At 40.3% G+C, this 20,087-nt stretch overlaps 2 protein-coding genes across 2 annotated transcripts; one reads left to right on the top strand and one right to left on the bottom strand.

Moving 5' to 3' along the window:
* Nucleotides 1-4,891: 4,891 nt before the first annotated feature.
* Nucleotides 4,892-8,143, top strand: LOC118455585 (G protein-coupled receptor 4). Its single transcript, XM_035915026.2, has 3 exons — nucleotides 4,892-5,005; nucleotides 5,082-5,947; nucleotides 7,449-8,143. The coding sequence occupies exons 2-3, from the start codon at nucleotides 5,367-5,369 to the stop codon at nucleotides 7,870-7,872; spliced, it is 1,005 nt and encodes a 334-aa protein (XP_035770919.1). The 5' UTR covers nucleotides 4,892-5,005; nucleotides 5,082-5,366; the 3' UTR covers nucleotides 7,873-8,143.
* A 1,241-nt stretch (nucleotides 8,144-9,384) lies between these two features.
* On the bottom strand, nucleotides 9,385-10,613 carry LOC102778200 (prostaglandin D2 receptor 2-like). Its single transcript, XM_006807200.3, has one exon. The coding sequence runs from the start codon at nucleotides 10,600-10,602 to the stop codon at nucleotides 9,517-9,519; it is 1,086 nt and encodes a 361-aa protein (XP_006807263.1). The 5' UTR covers nucleotides 10,603-10,613; the 3' UTR covers nucleotides 9,385-9,516.
* Between the last annotated feature and the right edge of the window lie 9,474 nt (nucleotides 10,614-20,087).

Genomic DNA, 20,087 nt, shown 5'->3' on the forward strand with positions numbered 1-20,087 from the left:
AAAAATCCTGAGAGTAAAAGAACTGCTTCAGAATTGCTATAATAATATGACCTCTACTGGCTTATGATGACTCTGCCAAAGTAAAGGATTCTAAAGCTTCCACCTGGGTCTCCTGCAGAGTTATTTTTAAACTGAGGACCCTGGATGCAACAAAAATGGCATAATACTGGTAAACTGCCAAAGTAGCAAACCATTTCTACCAAACTGTTTTAATTCAGCCACATTGGATGGCTTTTGAGCATGAACAGTCTATTGAAGGACAAGTTTCAATTATTGGCCCTAGTTAGTTTCTGAACATATGCTTATTTAGCATATTGCTAAAAAACAACAACAGAAAACCCATTTTGAATCTTAGATGCTTCACCAGTGACTTGGCTAAGTCATGAACCTTAACTGGGACCTGGATAGACTCTTGGAATAATTATATAATTATATTATACTGCACGATAGGTAAACTGAGCGGATAATCGGCTTCTAGTTACTTTACGAACATTTGCTTATTGAATGTGGGGTTCAAACAAAACCCATTTTGAATCTTAGGTCCTTCACCAGTGACTCAGTGAACGCTAACAGGTTATAAGTTACTGAGGTCACAAGTCTGATTCTTTGTTTCTATTATTTCTTCCAGGAAATGTCCGGTCTTTCCATCCCTCTGTTTGTGACAGTGCTCTGCTTCCTGCTTCTCAACCCCCCTCCATGTAGCAGCAGCAACATTCTGGTAGTCCCTGTTGATGGTAGCCACTGGATAAACATGACAATTATCCTTGAACAGTTACACTCTAGGGGCCACAACATCACAGTTCTGCATTCTGCAAAGAGCTGGTACATCCCTAATAACTCTTCCATTTATACTTCTATTAATATAAGCACGCTTGCGGATGAGTCAGACATTAACTACTACAACAAAATGTTACAGGATGTTATGGAATGTCGCACTTATCCTACATTTATACGCACGTTCTGCCAACAGTACTTGATCACGTCCATGTTAGATCAGGGTCACAAGATCTTAGCCAGATCAGTTGCTACAATAATAGAAGACACAGTATTTATTCAGAAGCTACAGGAGCTATACAAAAATTGGTGTATCTCAAAAATGAAACTATGAAGACACTCAAAATCAATTTCCTGTGGTTGGAAACTATTTTGTGCAACTTTTTTGTATTAACAGTTTTGAGCAATCAACCTCTTAAATTTCTCTAACTAGAAATATATGTGAAAAAAACAAAAACGATTTTTTTGTAGTTTATTGCACTTTTTTTTTGCAATTTATGTAGTTTCTATGGACTTAATGCATACATATTAATAAAATTTGGGCTATAACAGTTGTATTGATGTATAGCAACTTGAAATGCTCCCAAAAATGGCACTGCAGCATGTAAAAGTATAAAGATAAGCTCTGGCGGACTTGGTTCTATGGTAGGTCTTAAAGGGTTAAACAATAAAGGGAGGAAAGGAGCTTTTGGCTTGTTGGCATTACTTTCACAGACTGACCTGATTCTTTCAAGGGTTAGCCATGTTTAATATGACCAACCAGCACTGAGTACAATGAAAGCAAACGAGATAAACTCTTTCCAAGCTTTAAGCTTTTATGAAAAGGAGCTATTTGACATAGTTGTGCTTTTTGCATAGTTTTAGGCTGAGGTTTAGAGGACTGCAAACTGCAGTGTACGTGAGAGCGTTACATGTGGCAGCAGTTGGTGTGAAATTCATACTCTCTCTTTGAGTCACATCTCAGACAAATGCAGACACAGGCAGGGTTTCGGATTCAGTATGAGTTACACTATCATAACGCTATCATCATGTTGACAAACGTAAGTAACTTATATTAACAGTCAAAATACTACACTTATATTATACGTAATCAGATTGTAGTACAGTACTTGTAGTATTGTTTTTTTCAGTGAGACAACTGTATCAATGTCTGTTTAGTTGTTTCTTTGAGATTCTAAATTTGGAAATACCCTCAGACCAAGTCAGGAAGAGGCACTGCTCGTTAGACAAGAACATGTTCCAACATATGCTGTTAAACTGTTCTGCAACACTTTATGAAAGATAAAAAGATACATTGTATAAAGTATAATTTCTTTATGCTCCCTGAATAAAGTCTATTTCAATAAAATGATTTGTTTCCCTGTAAAATTAAGACTGGAGTCATTTTGTCTTTAGCGTGTGTAACTAGCTTAATTTATAATTTCGTGTTGTTCAGTCATGTGAATCAGCCTCACTTCAAATGTTACATTATAAAACAGCCTATTTTTCCCATAACAGACATACCCAGTCCAAGGTATTCTGTTACAACTAGCTAGTCCTGCTCACAATCGTGAATAAACTTTATAAAATTTATGCAAATACAATCCGTCTTTTATAATCCCTCAGACTTAAAAGAAGTGTTTTTTTTTTTTAAACTTTGTATTGGGGTCCTATAAACCCAGTGATTCAGACTGTCAGTGATTAATGTAGGCAAAGTCCCGTGGCAGTTGTAAACAAACTGGTTCTTATATAGTTATTTTGTACTCTACTTCACCACTTAAAACAAATTATACAACGCGCGTCATTCATCCATTCAAACACATTCATACAATGACTAAGTGATCTATCTGACATTCACATGCTGATCACCACATCAGGAGCAACCTGGTATAAGCATCTTGCCCAGAGATACTCTGTTAGTCGGAAGATCAGTGGCTTCTCTTCTCCGGCCCTGATGTCCAAGTATTCTCAGGCAAGCTACTGAGCAAACAATCTCCCCTGATGCATGCAGTGGTGTGTAAGTGTATACATGATAAAAAATACCTGAAAACCAAAGATTAAAACACAATATTAATATGTGTGTGTGTGTGTTCTACTTCTTCCTATCTTGGTGGGGAACAAAATCTGAAATTTACGATACTGGTGGGGACCAACAGCCCTTGTGGGGACCAAAATCCAGGTCCTCACGGGGTTGAAGGCATTTTTCACACTCAGAATGTGGTTTTAGTATCAGGGTTACAATTGGGTTATGGTTAGGTTTAGGGTTAGGGTTAAGCATTCATTTTGCGATGGTTAGGGTTAGGATAAGCAGCTAGGGAAAGCATTATGTCAATGAGATGTCCCCACGAGGATAGCAACACCAGACTGTGTGTGTGTGTATGTGTGTGTGTGTGTGTGTGTGTGAATAGGTGAATGTGACAAGTTGTATCAAAAAGCGCTTTGAGTGCTCTGATTGGCAGAAAAACACAGCCTTCCAGGGCTTATAGAGCAGTGGTCCCCAACCCCCGGGCCTCGGACCGGTACCGGTCCGTGAGTCCTTTGATACAGGGCCGCGAGAGTTGAGGCTCAGGTGTGAATTTTATGGTTTTCAGGGTTTTTATCGGTTTTCAGCGTTATTTTGTTATCGTTTTTATCATTTACTCGGTTTTCCTTGGTCTTTTCACGTGTGTTATGAATAAATTTCCTTTTTTTCGGTACCGGTACTAGTTTTATTTTGTTGTATTTGTCCGCGACACCTTAAAGGCCGGTCCGTGAAAATATTGTCGGGCATAAACCGGTCCATGGCGCAAAAAAGGTTGGGGACCGCTGTTATAGAGGACTATTTAGAGTGACTGCTTCTGACTTACAGTCTGTACAGTACACAACTCCCATCTGTCTTTATGGCCAGTCATGTACAAAGAAATATAGAGATCTTTATTTGGAGCTCTGGAGAACCTATGTACTTTCTAATTTATAAATAACAAACTTGTGTTATCTGATGAATCAAAGTTTTGTGACATTTAAAAGAAACAGAAGTGAGTGATTAGGCTCCCCTCCCTCTGAACCCATGTGGTAAAAATACCAAGTAATACCTATTGTTTCAATACGCCTATTCTTCAGTCAAACAATTTCAATTGTGTACTCTTTTTTTTTTTTGGTCTGCACTGTATGAAAAAAGTTCCCCGGAGCCAAAGTGTAAAACATTTACTGACTACAAATTATTAATTAAATCAGTTGGGTGAGAAGCTTTTTCTTCTTTTACCTTGCAGTAAATTTTACCACAGTATTGTGCTCGGTTTGGTAGGTTTGTCTATCTGCACCGTTTTTGCTGTAGTTTCAACCTTCTCTCTCTAATCTACACAGAATACACAAACCTACGCACACTTACTGTTTTGGCTATCTTTGTGAGAACATTTCTCTTCACTCTAACTTTCTGTTCCCATTTCTATTCCAGCCTTATAGTAATTCCAGTCTTAGACATCACATCAAGTCTTAACACTTAATTAACCCTTTAAAAGGGAGTCCAAAAATGATAGATATCGTCTCTAGTTTAAAATGTTCTGGCCCTCACAATAGCAGAAGTAAGCCCATACACACACAGTTATATTTTCATGTCTTTAGAGGACATTATGTTGGCTTTCATTCATTTCCTGAAGACTTAAATAAACACTAACCACAACCAGAATTTCCTTAACTGATCAGTTATAAATGATCTAAAATCACCCTAAACTTTATCTAAAACCACAACACGTGGTGCTTTGATAAGAGAAGAGTTTAACTCTTTTAAGGCATGAAAAAGAACTGTAGCTAATGAATACAATTCCACACGACATACCTAATAGCTCGTTCAGTGTTGTTTAACAGCATGTTTAGAGGTATCACAGCATATGGGTCAACATGATTGACGGATTGTAGCTGGAGACCAGCTACAATGTAACGAATTCTTTGGGAATTCCCATCAGCGGACACATCGATCCCTGCACTCACGGTGCCTGTCCATGCCTAATCTTTGTGGCTGCTGTAGAAGCAAGAAAGACAGAGGCTCAGAAAAAGAGGGAGCTTGTTTTTGTTCTGGGACAGAAAGGCGTTCTCCTGCCTCAGGATGTTGCCTTTAAAGCTGAAGAAGTGGGTTTCCTGTGGAGGAAACGATCACAGAATAGACAAGGCTGGGTCGAGGCAACGTGTTCCCAACATTGCTTGAGCACAGGTCACCCGGCTGCAGACTGGGCTGCACAGTATTTGTGGAATAAAGTCAGTCTCAAAGCTCTGAGGGGTGAGTACAAAGGATTTAAGCTTTTTTATGGGTTCATTCCTCATGCACTTAAAAACTCATGGCATCTGTTTTGCAGGTTTTCATTTCCACCAATCGATCCAGGATGCTCTGAAGCCTGGTTGAGTGACAGCATGGAAAATGAGGGTGAATTTTTCCACAGCAGAGTGGCTTTATGAATCTTGCAGAGTGGACACGTGTGATTAGGAAGAATGCACCTGAGACCAGAGTCTTCCTTTCTTCCTCTCTGCCTTGAGTGAATGGATGGGCTTTCCTACATTAACTCACCGTTCTGTGAGTGTGAATCAACGTCTGATTGAGATCACCTCAAGTCTCCCATGTGACGTGTTTTACCCGCAGAGAAATGTCCAACGATACCTGCAACCTCCCCTTGGACACGGACATATTTGGCCTGACCTGTATTTATGGCCTCATCTTCACTCTGGGTCTCCCCAGCAACCTCCTGTCTCTTTGGGGATTGTACCACCTGGGGCGCTCAGGTGGCGGAGGCTGTCAGCTGGTCTACATCCTCAACCTGCTGCTGTCAGACCTCCTCCAACTGCTCACACTGCCCTTATGGATTCTTTACCTCCAGGGTCCACACCAGTGGCCCTATGGCCAGCTAACCTGTGAGCTAGTTGGCTACGTGTTTTACGTGAACGTCTATGCAAGTGTCATGTTCCTGTGTCTGATAGCTACAGACCGCTGCCTGGCTATTGTTTACCCATTCAGCAGCCGCAGGGTGCGAACAGTCCGAGTCGCAGCAGTGTCAGGTGTAGCGGTGTGGATCCTAACCTTCCTGTTCTGTCTGAGTGGGCTGCTGCCATCTGTGTTCAACTCTGACAGACTGCTGTGCTTGGAGCAGTACCCCGTCAGCCCCCGATATGCTCAATTTAAGATCGCCACTGTGGTTCTAGGCTTCTTGTTGCCATGTGCCATCCTGGGGTGAGTTAATGTCAACATTTACATGTGCACATATGTTTCTGACTTAATGTTTTCTAGATAAATTGGATATTTCCCTGTTCTTTTAGAATTAAACTTGAAGTCCCATATAAATCATATACATAACAAAATTTCAAGAGGTGTTTCAATCTTGAGTAAAGTAAAACACATTCTGGACCACAAATCACTCCACATTCTCTATTGTTCCCTGATTGCACCATATATGGGCGACCGGGGCTCAGGGGGTTGGGAAGCGTATCTGTAACCGGAAGGTCGCCGGTTCGATCCCCGGGCTCTCTGTCCTGGTCGTTGTGTCCTTGGGCAAGACACTTTACCCTACTGGTGTTGGCCAGAGGGGCCGATGGCGCGATATGGCAGCCTCGCTTCTGTCAGTCTGCCCCAGGGCAGCTGTGGCTACAACTGTAGCCTCCACCAGTGTGTGAATGTGAGAGTGAATGAATAGTGGAATTGTAAAGCGCTTTGGGTGCCTTGAAAAGCGCTATATAAATCCAATCCATTATTATTATTATTATTTGAATTACTGTGCAGAGGTGTGAGGCAATACTTACAAATGTTCGCTATCATCAATCTTTCTATTACAAAAAAGGGCCATAAGGATAATCCATAAAAGTGGTTACAGAGATCATACAAATCCACTATTCTTAAAATCAAAAATTCTAAAATTCACAGATCTGGTTCATTTTCTCACTGCACAAATTATATATAAAGCAATAAATAACCTGCTTCCTGACAATATTCTAAAAATGTTTTCTAAAAGGGAACGGGGATACAATTTGAGGGGGGAATTAAATTTAAAATATCCTTGTATCCGTACAACATTAAAAAGTTTTTGCATCTCTGTGTGTGGAGTGAAGCTGTGGAACAGACTAAGTAAAGATATAAAGCAATGTCCGAGCATGGCACAGTTTAAAAAGCGGTTTAAGGAGATGGTTTTTACAGGGTACAGGGAGGAGGTAGAGATTTGATAGGGTGTTCTTGTCCAATATTTTCATGTGTGTACGGGTGCACGGGTATGTTGGTATGGGTATATATATATATCTGTAGGTTGTGTATCCTTTGAGGTGTTAATGGGGTTATTGAAAATGTGTATATGTGCGTATGTGTATATACGTATGTATGGATAGATAGAAACATATATGTATATATATTTTAAAAAAATGAATAATTAAAAAAAAATACACGTGACATATAATGTAATTGCAAGGAGGTATTTCTGTAGTATATTGATTACTAGATAGTGGAAAAGGGGTGGGATTAAATAAGCTCATGCTTCTTGCTGCTCCTTTTTGAACATGAAAGTTATTTGTAGTTGTGGTTGCTCGTTTTCCTTTTGTTTTGCTTTGTTCATTTGTCTCTTTTAATTCTATGTTGTTGTACTTTTTCAACATGTTCAAAATAAAGATTCAATCAATCAATCAATCAAACGTTTTGTATATTAGATTAAAGGCTGGTTTCTGATCTCCAAATCTGTTTCCTCCCTCAGCTACACCTCAGCCCACATTGGGGTGACACTCAGGCAATCTCCATCCCTCTCCGCCCATGAACGGCACAAAATCGTAGGAATTCTGGTCGTGATTACTGTCAACTTCATTGTTGTCTTTGGACCCTACCACCTGGTAGGCGGATACAGGTTTGTATCCTTGCTGCTGACTGATGATCCATGTGAACTGGAGCATTCGCTTTTTCTCATCTATCGCCTGTGCTATGGTTTGACCAGTCTGAACACTTTGCTGGATCCCCTCTTCTACATCTTCCTCTGCCCTGATGCTCGGCTAGAGCTGCAAAGGTCCCTGCCCTGTTTGGGAAGAGGGCAAAACCCAAGCAAAAGCATGACTCTTAGTACCAGGGCTCACCCAGACACCAAGAGGGTGAGTGAAAATAGGCAGAGTAACCTTCTAGCAATATAGTTTGGACTTGACCACAATCAAAGCAATTGCACCACCCAGTGGGAAGACATATGTTGAGTTTATGCCTCGCAGTGTTTCCACCTTTTCATCTAAAGAATTATTTGGGCATTCACAGTTCCTCATCTAGATACTGCTTAAAGGTAGGAGAGGAAAAAAGATATTTTTGTGCAAACGGTGACTTCTGCTTACATGTAACTCAGCTGAAATATGGAAATTCAGTTTCATATTTGTCAAAACCGCACATCCATAACTACTGTGAGTTCATGTTTTCTACTGCTCAGTTTACGATCATTAAAAACTGCATTTAATCACACGTGTGCTGTCAGTAATTTTAAAAATAGAAAAGGTGTGAATCACTATGGAAACACAAGATTGTGGTTATATAACGGTAAGCAACTAGTCATACGAAGGTGCCAGGATGCTTTTCTTTTCTTTTATTCATTTTCTAAAATGTCATTTTACTGCTAAAAGGTATTGACAGCATATGAATGAGCACTAAAGTAAACGTGCAATACACTTTTTCTCATAAACAGCGTGAGCAATTTCATCATAAAAGGAAACCAAATGTTTTGCATCTGAAAAAAAATGCTGGTGTAGGCGCTTACAGCTGCTGATAACATCTGGTGAGAAACACATTACACATTTCTTAAGCAGTCTAAGGCTCGGTTATTTACAAAGCAAAAAAACGTGTATTACTTTAAACTAAATTTACATTTTCATCAAACACCCTTAAAACAAGAGAAGTACCTTAGAAAGGGGAAGTTTTTGCAAATTTAGTGACATACTGCACATGACTGTATAGTAATGCTAACTAAACTGTTTTTTCTTGCTAGAGTACAGACATTACATCACATATAATTCGCTAAATATAAGGAATACAAATGAGTCTAGGACTTTGTACTGAAAAGCTAAAATTAAATGATAAAGCTTTCTCTATTTTTATGCAATATATCTCTATGTCAAGCACAAGGAAGCACTGATATATATTTTTACTGAAACAGGGACGAATGGATATTTTGTAACAAGTGTTGTATTGACATTGCAATACTTATTTCACACCCATCCCTACACATGATTTCACTAAGAATATGCAAAAGTTTTAGATTAAAAGTCTGCAGCAGATTAGACCAATTACTGGATGTCTTTAATCTGAAAAGATACAATTAAGAAGCAAAGAAAGTTTGTAAAAGGACATGGAGTGAACCTTGCTCTTCTTTGCTCTTTCTGTTATGAAAAAGAAAGGTCATTTCTAAAATTTAATTATTTTGAAGACAAATGTCTGCTGTCATTGTCTAAATACATAAAGACGCATATGAAAACAACAGAAACCTCCTAATATCCATCAGGTCACAAGTGCTCCATCCAGTGTCAGGATTAAGGTTGGATTGTAGTTTATCCACATGTTCCAAACATGAACTCCCAATGATGTTAATTTATACTAAAACATACTCTTAATCCTAGATGGGGCACTAATAACTTGATTGATGGATGGAGAATACAATGCTATAGTAAAACAGATAAGCTTTTTGTGAAAAAGTATTGCCTGAATGATATGTGTTAGACAACAGGGAACGTTTTTATGTGCAGTTGAGGTAAATAAAACCTTCTTTGCACTTCCTAAAGAAGAGATGGTATGTTTTACTTCTAAACTGAAGTACTCATACTTTCTTCCTGAGTTGCAAGGGAATGCTTCTTTCTCGTCATTATTTCAGAGTTGCCGATAGAGCTCCGAGCTGTGCTGCGGCGCCGGGCGAACTCTGCAAGATCCTCAGCCAGAACAGACTCCATCACTGCACCGAGAGAATGTCGGATCTTATTGCACAGGTCGGGGCAGCTGAACACATACAGAACAGGATTGAGGACGCTGTTGAGGAAGCCGATCGTCGCTGCAACTGGGAGGCCCTGTCTTATAAAACCCTGAACAGATTGAGAGTTTGGAGCCATCACTTCCATGACGATGAATATGTGGTAGGGTGCCCAGCAGAGTACAAAGCTCACCACCACAGACACTACAAGCCGAACAAAACGAAAAGGGCGACGGTTACATCTGTTTGTTATTATGGAGTGTACAACAGCATAGCTCACGATGATGATGACCAAAGGGATTAAGAAGGCAAAAAACAGCTTCATTATTGCCAGTCCTTCTTTCCGCTGTTTAATTATAGCTTTATTATTTGTCTGATTCTTTGGTTCAGGCAGGAATCGTCCATAATCATAGTAACAGAGATTCTGGCCATTTTTTAAAGGGATGACGTCACGAAACAGGAAGAAGGGGATAGTGCAGATCAGAGCCATGGCCCAGATTACCCCACATATCTTCTTAACTAGTTGGATGTTTCTGTGGTTTTGGGCCCAGACAGGTTTCAGCACCACCAAGCAGCGGTCCAGAGAAATGGCCGCCAGTAGGAAGCCACTGACGAACATGTTGAGAAAAAAGATGGAGGAATGGATGCGGCAGAAAGTTGTCCCCAGTGTCCAGGTTTTGCCCCGGGCCAGGTACAGGGTGAAGAAGGGCAGGGAAGAAGTGGCTAGCAGGTCAGAGACTGCGAGGTTCAGGATCCAGATGCTAATGATGGAGCGACGGACATGGAAGCCCACCACTGCAATGATGAGGAGGTTTTCCACGATTCCAATTGTAGCGAAAATGCCATGGAGGGTAATGGTAAAAACATTCAAAGAATGGGACCCTACAGGGTGGCTGGATACATTATGGTTGCTATTTTCAGTCATCTTGGATGAACGATTTCTTGTCGTCGTGTCGGGTGGTTGCAGTTCAGATGATGTGCTTCACACCTGAAAGAGATGATAACATGAAGAACAAAGTCATTTCTGATTTTTTTTTTTTAAGAAAAATTTTTGTTGTTATTGTTTAAATGTGGTTACTTTACGAGGAATGGCTCAGCACAAATCTGATTTGTCTGTTCTTGTTCAGTACTAGTAAATAGCTACTGGTCTATTTAGTATAGCTACAGTAAATGGAGTGATTCGTATATTTCTACGCTATATTCAACATGCCACATTCACACAAACACGGTTTCTATGCTTTAAAGTGCTTTCTAACTACCATTCACACTCCGATGGATGCATCAGAGATATCCTGCCACAAGGATATTTTGCATGCAAACTAGGGTGAGCCACCAACCACCAACCTTCAATAAGTTCTTTAATACGTTTTCTGTTATGTGCACACAGTTAGGGAGTTAGGGATGATTCCACAGGTACATTTCAAGTGGCTTATGGAACAAACTAATACAACACATTGCCCAGAAATTGGTCAATATTGGGTTTGTTACTTGTTACATTTCTTAATGCTGTAATGCTGGACAGTACTTGATTATCCCCACAGAGAAACTAAATTATTACTTAAACTCTGCTGCCAATTACCAGTTAACAGTATAAATCTTTTGCCACACGCAAGTAGAAGTCATCATTCTTTTACTGTTTAATTATTAACACGAAGTGGACAACACTGAAAACTGGTTCAAAAAGACTTCAAAGTGATCGCCACAGTGATTATACTGTAGAACCACACAGGAAGACACCTTGGCTGCAAGACTGACTGCACACTTAGGTTTAACATCAGTCTGGGTTCTTCACATTGTGTTAGCATGCTATTTGTGGAGATGCTCGCAAAGAGTTGATGTCATGTTAATCATTTGTAGTTACTTCTGTCCTAAACGCACTTTGCACTTGACCAATTTACCTTGTTGTTTTGGGCCATTGGAGTATTCCTATCTCCACTTCTCAGAAGTTGTGTACACCTCCACCATTGTCCCTCTCCATACATATGAAGTACAATCAGTTGATTGTAGCACAAATGCGCCGAAAGAAAAGGACACGTTTTTCAACCCAGTATCATGTAATAGACACCCCTGTGTCCATTTCACGTTTGCCTCTCACTAGCGACTTCGTGGCTTTAAAAGTCTCCTCCTGCTGGTAATGCAGCTTCTACATGTGTGCCCATTTTACACTACGAAGGAGAAAAGCATGATGAACACAGTGGACTGGAGTGCCTATTTCACACTTTGCTGTAAGACTGAGTTGCATTTTTTGTTTGTTTGTTTGTCTCCGCCCAGCACGCAGATAACTGAAGAACCTTTGGAAGAATTTCAGTGTAAGGACATTTAACTACACATTTAATCCCTGGCATATGTTAATATAAGATTTAAAAAATGCAATAGTTTTTCCCAGTTCAGGTTTTCTTTAGTTTTGTTTTGCCATCCCTGCCTTGTGTTCTGTTGTTTACAATAAACCTCACTTGCATCTTAGTAAGTGCCTGCATTTGAGTCCACTTTCCCACACATCGCACGACTGCTGCCGCAGCCTTGACATACAGTGGGGCAAAAAAGTATTTAGTCAGCCACCGATTGTGCAAGTTCCCCCACTTAAAATGATGACAGAGGTCAGTAATTTGCACCAGAGGTACACTTCAACTGTGAGAGACAGAATGTGAAAAAAAAATCCATGAATTCACATGGTAGGATTTGTAAAGAATTTATTCGTAAATCAGGGTGGAAAATAAGTATTTGGTCACCTCAAACAAGGAAAATCCCTGGCTCTCACAGACCTGTAACGTCTTCTGTAAGAAGCTTTTCTGTCCCCCACTCGTTACCTGTATGAATGGCACCTGTTTGACCTCATCATCTGTATAAAAGACACCTGTCCACAGCCTCAACCAGTCAGACTCCAAACTCCGCCATGGCCAAGACCAAAGAGCTTTCGAAGGACACCAGGAAAAGAATTGTAGACCTGCACCAGACTGGGAAGAGTGAATCTACAATAGGCAAGCAGCTTGGTGTGAAAAAATCAACTGTGGGAGCAATCATCAGAAAATGGAAGACATACAAGACCACTGATAATCTCCCTCGATCTGGGGCTCCACGCAAGATCTCATCCCGTGGGGTCAAAATGATCATGAGAACGGTGAGCAAAGATCCCAGAACCACACGGGGGGACCTGGTGAATGACCTGCAGAGAGCTGGGACCAAAGTAACAAAGGTCACCATCAGTAACACACTACAACGGCAGGGAATCAAATCCCGCAGTGCCAGACGTGTTCCGCTGCTGAAGCCAGTGCATGTCCAGGCCCGTCTGAAGTTTGCCAGAGAGCACATGGATGATACAGCAGAGGATTGGGAGAATGTCATGTGGTCAGATGAAACCAAAGTAGAACTTTTTGGTATAAACTCAACTCGTTGTGTTTGGAGGAAGAAGAATACTGAGTTGCATCCCAAGAACACCATACCTACTGTGAAGCATGGGGGTGGAAACATCATGCTATGGGGCTGTTTTTCTGCCAAGGGGACAGGACGACTGATCCGTGTTAAGGACAGAATGAATGGGGCCAAGTATCGTGAGATTTTGAGCCAAAACCTCCTTCCATCAGTGAGAACTTTGAAGATGAAACGAGGCTGGGTCTTCCAACATGACAATGATCCAAAACACACCGCCCGGGCAACAAAGGAGTGGCTCCGTAAGAAGCATTTGAAAGTCCTGTAGTGGCCTAGCCAGTCTCCAGACCTCAACCCCATAGAAAATCTGTGGCGGGAGTTGAAAGTCCGTGTTGCTCGGCGACAGCCCCAAAACATCACTGCTCTTGAGAAGATCTGCATGGAGGAATGGGCCAAAATACCAGCTACTGTGTGTGCAAACCTGGTAAAGACGTATAGTAAACGTTTGACCTCTGTTATTGCCAACAAAGGTTATGTTACAAAGTATTGAGTTGTATTTTTGTTATTGACCAAATACTTATTTTCCACCCTGATTTACGAATAAATTATTTACAAATCCTACCATGTGAATTCATGGATTTTTTTTTCACATTCTGTCTCTCACAGTTGAAGTGTACCTCTGGTGCAAATTACTGACCTCTGTCATCATTTTAAGTGGGGGAACTTGCACAATCGGTGGCTGACTAAATACTTTTTTGCCCCACTGTACTTAACTACTTTAGTGTAGTGTGACTGGCTTTGGGGAGTTTAATAAGCTGAAAAGCTATAAATAAATAATACATTTATTTAAAAAGCCAAAAATGTATGCCTTCCATCATATTTTCCAAAGCTGTCCAGCGGACCAGATTGGGTCTCTCTGCTGTGCCGATTCTGGCCCCTGGGCCTTATGTTTGACATCCCTGATCTAGGCTTAGCAGCATGATTTGACTTATGGTTGGCCTAATAGTGAGTAAATGGTTCAATAGACAGAATGAAGGGCAATTGAAATCATTTCACAATTACCCCCCCCCCCCCCCCCCCTCCCCCCAAAAATAAATAAGAAGTAGAATATATGTCAACGTAGATTGCTGTCAGCTTCATCACATCACAGTGGGTAATTAGGAGACTACAGGTTGTTGTGTCTCAGAATATTCGTTTCTGGTAGTACGACACCAAACAAGTTAAACTTTCTAAAGTACCTTGTTCCTCGTTTAGTTTTTTCAACAACTGTTACACCCTTAAGTCAGTTTCCTGTGTCAATCACAGACAGTGTTTAAAACGAAACAACAACAACAAAAAAGTGTACACAAGACTGGAATCTAAGGGGTTGTAACTGTGTGTTTGCATGGGCGCTTTCAGCTTAAGGTGAAGGTGAAGAGAGTAAGCTCGAACTGCAGGGCCCTGCACTACGAGGCGAGTTGAGCATACTCAGGCCATCTGTCCGTCAGACCGCTGACAGTCAAGATTAGCAGTCATACAAAGCTGGTTACAAACTTGCTAAAGTAAACCAGGGTTTTCCCCTGCATGTTCACAGGAAGTAGGCATGGTTTGGGTATCATCTGACCGGTTCACTGGTCACATGACTCTCTATGAGTGCCACCTACTCGAGAGACTCTATCAGATGCTGATAAAATGGTTATCAACATAAAAGAAGAAGACAAAAAATTGAACTTTTCTAACGAAAAAAAACTGTATATAAAACCTAGAAACTTTAAACTTATGCATTAAAGCTTACTCCCATGCACCATGGTCAAGGAGCTGCTGCAGTCTGTCTGCAGATCAAGTGAAGTTATTCCCCTGACTGAACAGGTAGTCTAAGATTGTGCTCTATGTTCTAGTCTTTGCAGTTCCAGTACTGTAAAAGAGACCTATCAGCAGATTAGAATCAAGCGTGCAACATTTGCACACTTTCTGCATCACCAACTGAATGTGTGTAATTCCTGTAAGAATGTAATGCATAGTTTGCGCTTCGGTCAGTGGTTTTAGTACGTTCGCTTTAACAACTTGCACCTATGAAACGCGCTGACCCTGCAGAGAATCGGTAATGCACTTTAATAATGCTGAACAAAAAAATGTGGCGTTTTTAAACTAAACTTTGTAACATCAGCTGCTCCCTGTTCTTCTCTGAGCTGCAAACTCGGTGCAGTTTAAGGGTTTGAGAGTGAAAATTAAACTGCAGTGTCTGTATAGAATAATGTTTAGAATAATAACACTGCTGTAAAGTTCTTTTTCTGACCACAGAAAGCAAACAAACAAAAAAAGATTAAAGAACCAGGAATGGCGACGCTATTTTCTGAAGTATTGATTTCATACCTGTTGATATCTAATCTGCTTCACGGCACAAGTTACCATGGTGATATGTTCCTTTAAGAAGTGAATCACTTCTGTCGTTCAGCAAACCCAGTGTTTATCCTGAAGTTAGCTGGATAATTCTGGTTCGTAATCCAGGCATCAGGAAGCAGAGAAATCCGAGGAAAACTGAGAGTACATTAGGGGAGAATCACAGATGCTATGACAAAGGACCAAGAGGAGTTTCTAATGGGCAAGTGGAGACTAGTAGGGAACGAGGTACAACAACAGGGACAAACAAAAACAATGAAGGCATTTAGTCCCTATCAGAGTCCAGAAGATAAAGCAGACAACAGTTCAAACGCACCATATTTGGTCTATAATGCACTATTACATTTGATACCCACCTGCGATAAAGCCTGTCTGACTGGAGAACACAGTGATGTAAGGAGGGAAAACGAGATAAACGCACTCAGTCGCAAAAGAGTGAAATTACAGGCTAAAAATGCAGAATCCACATCATTAGAGTTTACAGGGCACAGCTACTCTCACTCATACAGAAGACTGTTTACACACTGTGGCAGTCTTCATACATTTATGTAAACTCACAAGACGCAACAGTGCATATGTCAACGTGGAGAAAAAAAGAGCTCCACTTATGAGGGCAGGAAAATGTCTGCACAAAAACTCTGGATTTAAAGTATGAATTAGGCCAAACACTTGTAACCAGGGCATCTGGTGATATAAACTATAATTCAATTCAATTCAATTCAATTCAATTCAATTCAATTCAATTCAAGTGAGTTTAATTCAACACCAGTCACCTCAAAGCACTTTATATTTTGAGGCAGATACTCTACAATAATATCATAAAAACAAGAAAAGAAGAAATGTCAGCAGTTGCATACAGATACATTACACGCACATATACATTTGTGTGGGAAACTTCCAGGCTTGCCATAAAGTCCTGTTTTAAAAAACCACATTGGTATAAAATTGTAAACAGTCATGTTAATTATGGTTCTGTCAACAGCGTTTCTGTTTTTCTTTGCCAAACTGGCTGCTCTTATTGCTGCCTTTACTTTTCTTTCAATTTGTTTGTCATTCTGGTCAGCCCGTCTGTGTGAGTTTTCACAGTTAGTGGTCATCAACACTACTGCCCCCCCCCCCACACACACACACACACACACACAAAAACAAAAAGAAGAAGTAGAACAACGCTTTTATTCTGAACCTCCAGCATGCGTTTTTAGAGTGACACTGCAGAACAAAACAGCATTATTTGAAAGATGAATCGTTTTGTTGGCAGTATCTCTGCATCTCTTTGTCTTTCACACACTCTTGTTCCCCACATCCTCTATACACAACTTCAACTGCAGATGTATAACGTGACCTAATAATGTAGCACACGCATATACAATGAATTAAACATGACAGTAATTAACTCAACGGCTAACATTATTACATCACAATAAAGACAGCTATAACACCTAAAAGCACTAAATTAGGAAGAAGGAGGACTGGCATGAACAATTTGGATTATATATATTTTGTCATTCATTGATTTATTTGGTTACTGCATTGCTGCTGAAGGAAACTGTGCCAAAATCTTCTAAAACTTCTATCAAAAGTAGTTTTACAGCTTTTATTAAAGTAAGTCTTTATCTGAAAGATATATTACAAACCACATCATTCATGCTCATATTAAACTGGCAAGATATTACCCATTTCCAGCACATTTCATGATTCCAGTGAAAATGGAAACTGGACAATGGATTCACAAAATGCAACGACAAAATTCTTACCGGTTCGTTTTGTTTCTGTTTTATCTGCAGCAGGTCTGAAGTGGTTTCTGTCGTGCTGTGTTACTAGATGACACTTTGACAGCACCAGCCTCATGGATGTATAAGTACTGAGAAGTAGGAAGTCACAAACCTCAGAATCAACCCTAAAGTCTTCACAAGATTGAAGAAAACTTTAGCCAAGTGTCAAACCAGACACCCGTTTCTAAAGAGGCCCAAGTTGTTCAGAGAAATAAAGTCACCAGTCTGTAACTAAATGAAGATAAGTCATTTTTAGATTGATACACTGCCAGTATAGTCCATATAGACTACCACAGTATCATTTGAGTTACAGGAAAAAGGCCAGACGCTATCACTGACATCTACAAGCATTCACACAGCATTGCTTTCATTTTTGCAGACATTACAGCTGTTGAAGATTTAAATAACTGGTACAATATCACACAGAATCTGCTTTTAATGCATTTCCTGTGTGATATATATCCTGTTCACCCTGTAATCTCACGTATTTTTATCTGCTAAAATGTTCAAAAAGTCACTGGTCACTGTTTTAAAATATATAAATACCAACTGGCCACTATATCAAGTACATTTTGTTAGCACAGAGTTGAGAAGATAACATCACACAGTTGGTGCAGAATTGTCGGCTGCCTATCTGTGATTCAAATTTCGCGTTACACCACTATTCAAAGGTGCTCTATTAGACTGAAATCTGGTGACTCCATTTGAGTACAGTCACTGTCATGTTCAAGAAACCAGTTTGAGACGATTCAAGCTTTTTGGCCTGGTGCATTATTGTAGCCATCAGAAGATGGTACACTGTAGTCATGAAGGAACGGACATGATCAGCAACAATACTCAGGTAGACTGTGGTGTTTAAACGGTGCTCAGTTGGTACTAAGGGACACAGAACGTGCCATGCAAAAATCCCCCACGCCGTTACACCACCACCAGCTTGAGTTTCACTACAAGGCAGGATGGATCCATGCTTTCATGTCATTTATCACAAATTCTCACCCTACCAACCAAATGTCTCAGCAGAACTTCAGACTCATCGGACCGAGTGACATTTTTTGTCCAGATTTGATGAGCCCGTGTTAATCGTAGACTTAGATCTTGGGGATAAAAACATTGGAGAAAATGAGAGAATTTCAGGAAGCAGAGAACGTCCTGTTTGGTTAACACTGAGTCTCATGCATGCTGTTAAATTTGGATCCTTTCTCTCACCCATATATTGTGTTTTGTCCTCAGTGCCTTCTCTCTGTCTCTCTCTAGCTCTGAACTTGAACATCTCACTTGCACAACCAACCTGTCCTTATTACTGTGTGCTGTTTTTTACTGCTCACCTGCTCTCTCCTTAACCAGACGAGGCCTTTGACAGAAGGGAGTTCGTTTTCCCCACTGTCACCAAGTACAAAGTACCTCAAAGTACCTTGCTGGATTTCTCTTTATAACACTGGAATGTCCTAATCTAATAATGTTAATATCACTATAGCGAAGGTTTTACTTGGAATACATTGTACCAAGAAAGTGTTTCTTTTTCTGTGAATCCAGCCCTCCTCTATAAGCGCACTGGGTCTACACTGACACCTGCTGGCCAATGATAGTGTCGCCCCTTCAAGAAAGCCCCTCAAAGTTGCTCAATTGCATGATAACTGATCGGGAACATAATACAAATTTCCTAATTATAGATTTTATCACAGGGAGTTTTCTCAATTACAAAGCAAACATGTTTTTAATATGGTAAAGAATGAAGTGCTGAGTTATAACTTCTGCTTTTTGTCTTTCTATATTTGGTGGGTGATAAGGAGAGAGCACAGGGCATGGTCTACGTTTCTTGACATGAAAATTATACAGTGACAAGACAGAAAAAAAATAGTGACAGCACGTCGCTGACAAGTCATTTACAACTACGATTGTTTTCCCCCACTCTGCAGTGAAGTGTGAATCTCTAGAGCTGTTGTTGTACTTTCCTCTGCATGCTTGCTTCAACAAATAACATCTTGGCAAACCTTTTCTGAGGTCAGTCATTTGTCACACAAGTTTCTCTGGAGCTTGTTCAAAAAACAAAATAAATAGATTTGAATTCATTTAAGACTTTACAGCTTCATCTCTGTATTCAAATGATTGATATGCTTCCTGTTTGTGAGAGACTATAATTTAGAGGTGTTGAGTAAACATAGCAGTTATTAGGTTAGTGTGGGAAACGATGACAGCTACAAGCACACACTCACTGCATTTTAAACAGTAACAGGGTGTGTGTTGCAGTCTTCTCCAGAACCACTTATCCAAACAACATGAGTGAATGATTGAAGCCTTCTGTGATGATCAGGTTGGGTTGAGGATTAAATATTAGAAAGAGGCTTTTAACTGCATCAGTGTCCTCACAAAGAGCCAAACTACTCTATGTGTGTGTGTTTGTGCAATCCTCCCCACCCGGGGAGTGGACAGGGCATAGTCACCCACAGATGTGACTTTAGACAAAATATAAGAGCTGCTCATCCAAACAACCTGGGACTGCTTTTATTGAGGTCTTCTGCAATACATCAAATCTGAATCAGATAAGAGTTTACAACTGATCAGACAGACAGATTCTTCACACCACTTACATGGACTGATTGACAGTCTGACTCGCCTGGTTTCATGTGATCTTTCCAGCTAAGCAGTGTCAGATCTGGTTAGTACTTAGATGAGACACCAGCTGGGGGAACCAGTAAGCCTAGCTTATAGCCATACCACCCTGAGCACACCCAACTGAGCAACACATTTACTGAAGTAGTTCTGAACAGCGCTAAATCTTAAAATATGAAATACTAGATTATGACATCAACCAAGATTCATCTGTCAAATCATAAAACACCCGAGAAAGCTCTCTGATTAGACAAAACTGCTTTGTTTACTATGTTTGCATTAT

This window comes from Neolamprologus brichardi, chromosome 3, assembly GCF_056152115.1.
Source record: "Neolamprologus brichardi isolate AB-2024 chromosome 3, ASM5615211v1, whole genome shotgun sequence".
Lineage (NCBI taxonomy): Eukaryota > Metazoa > Chordata > Actinopteri > Cichliformes > Cichlidae > Neolamprologus > Neolamprologus brichardi.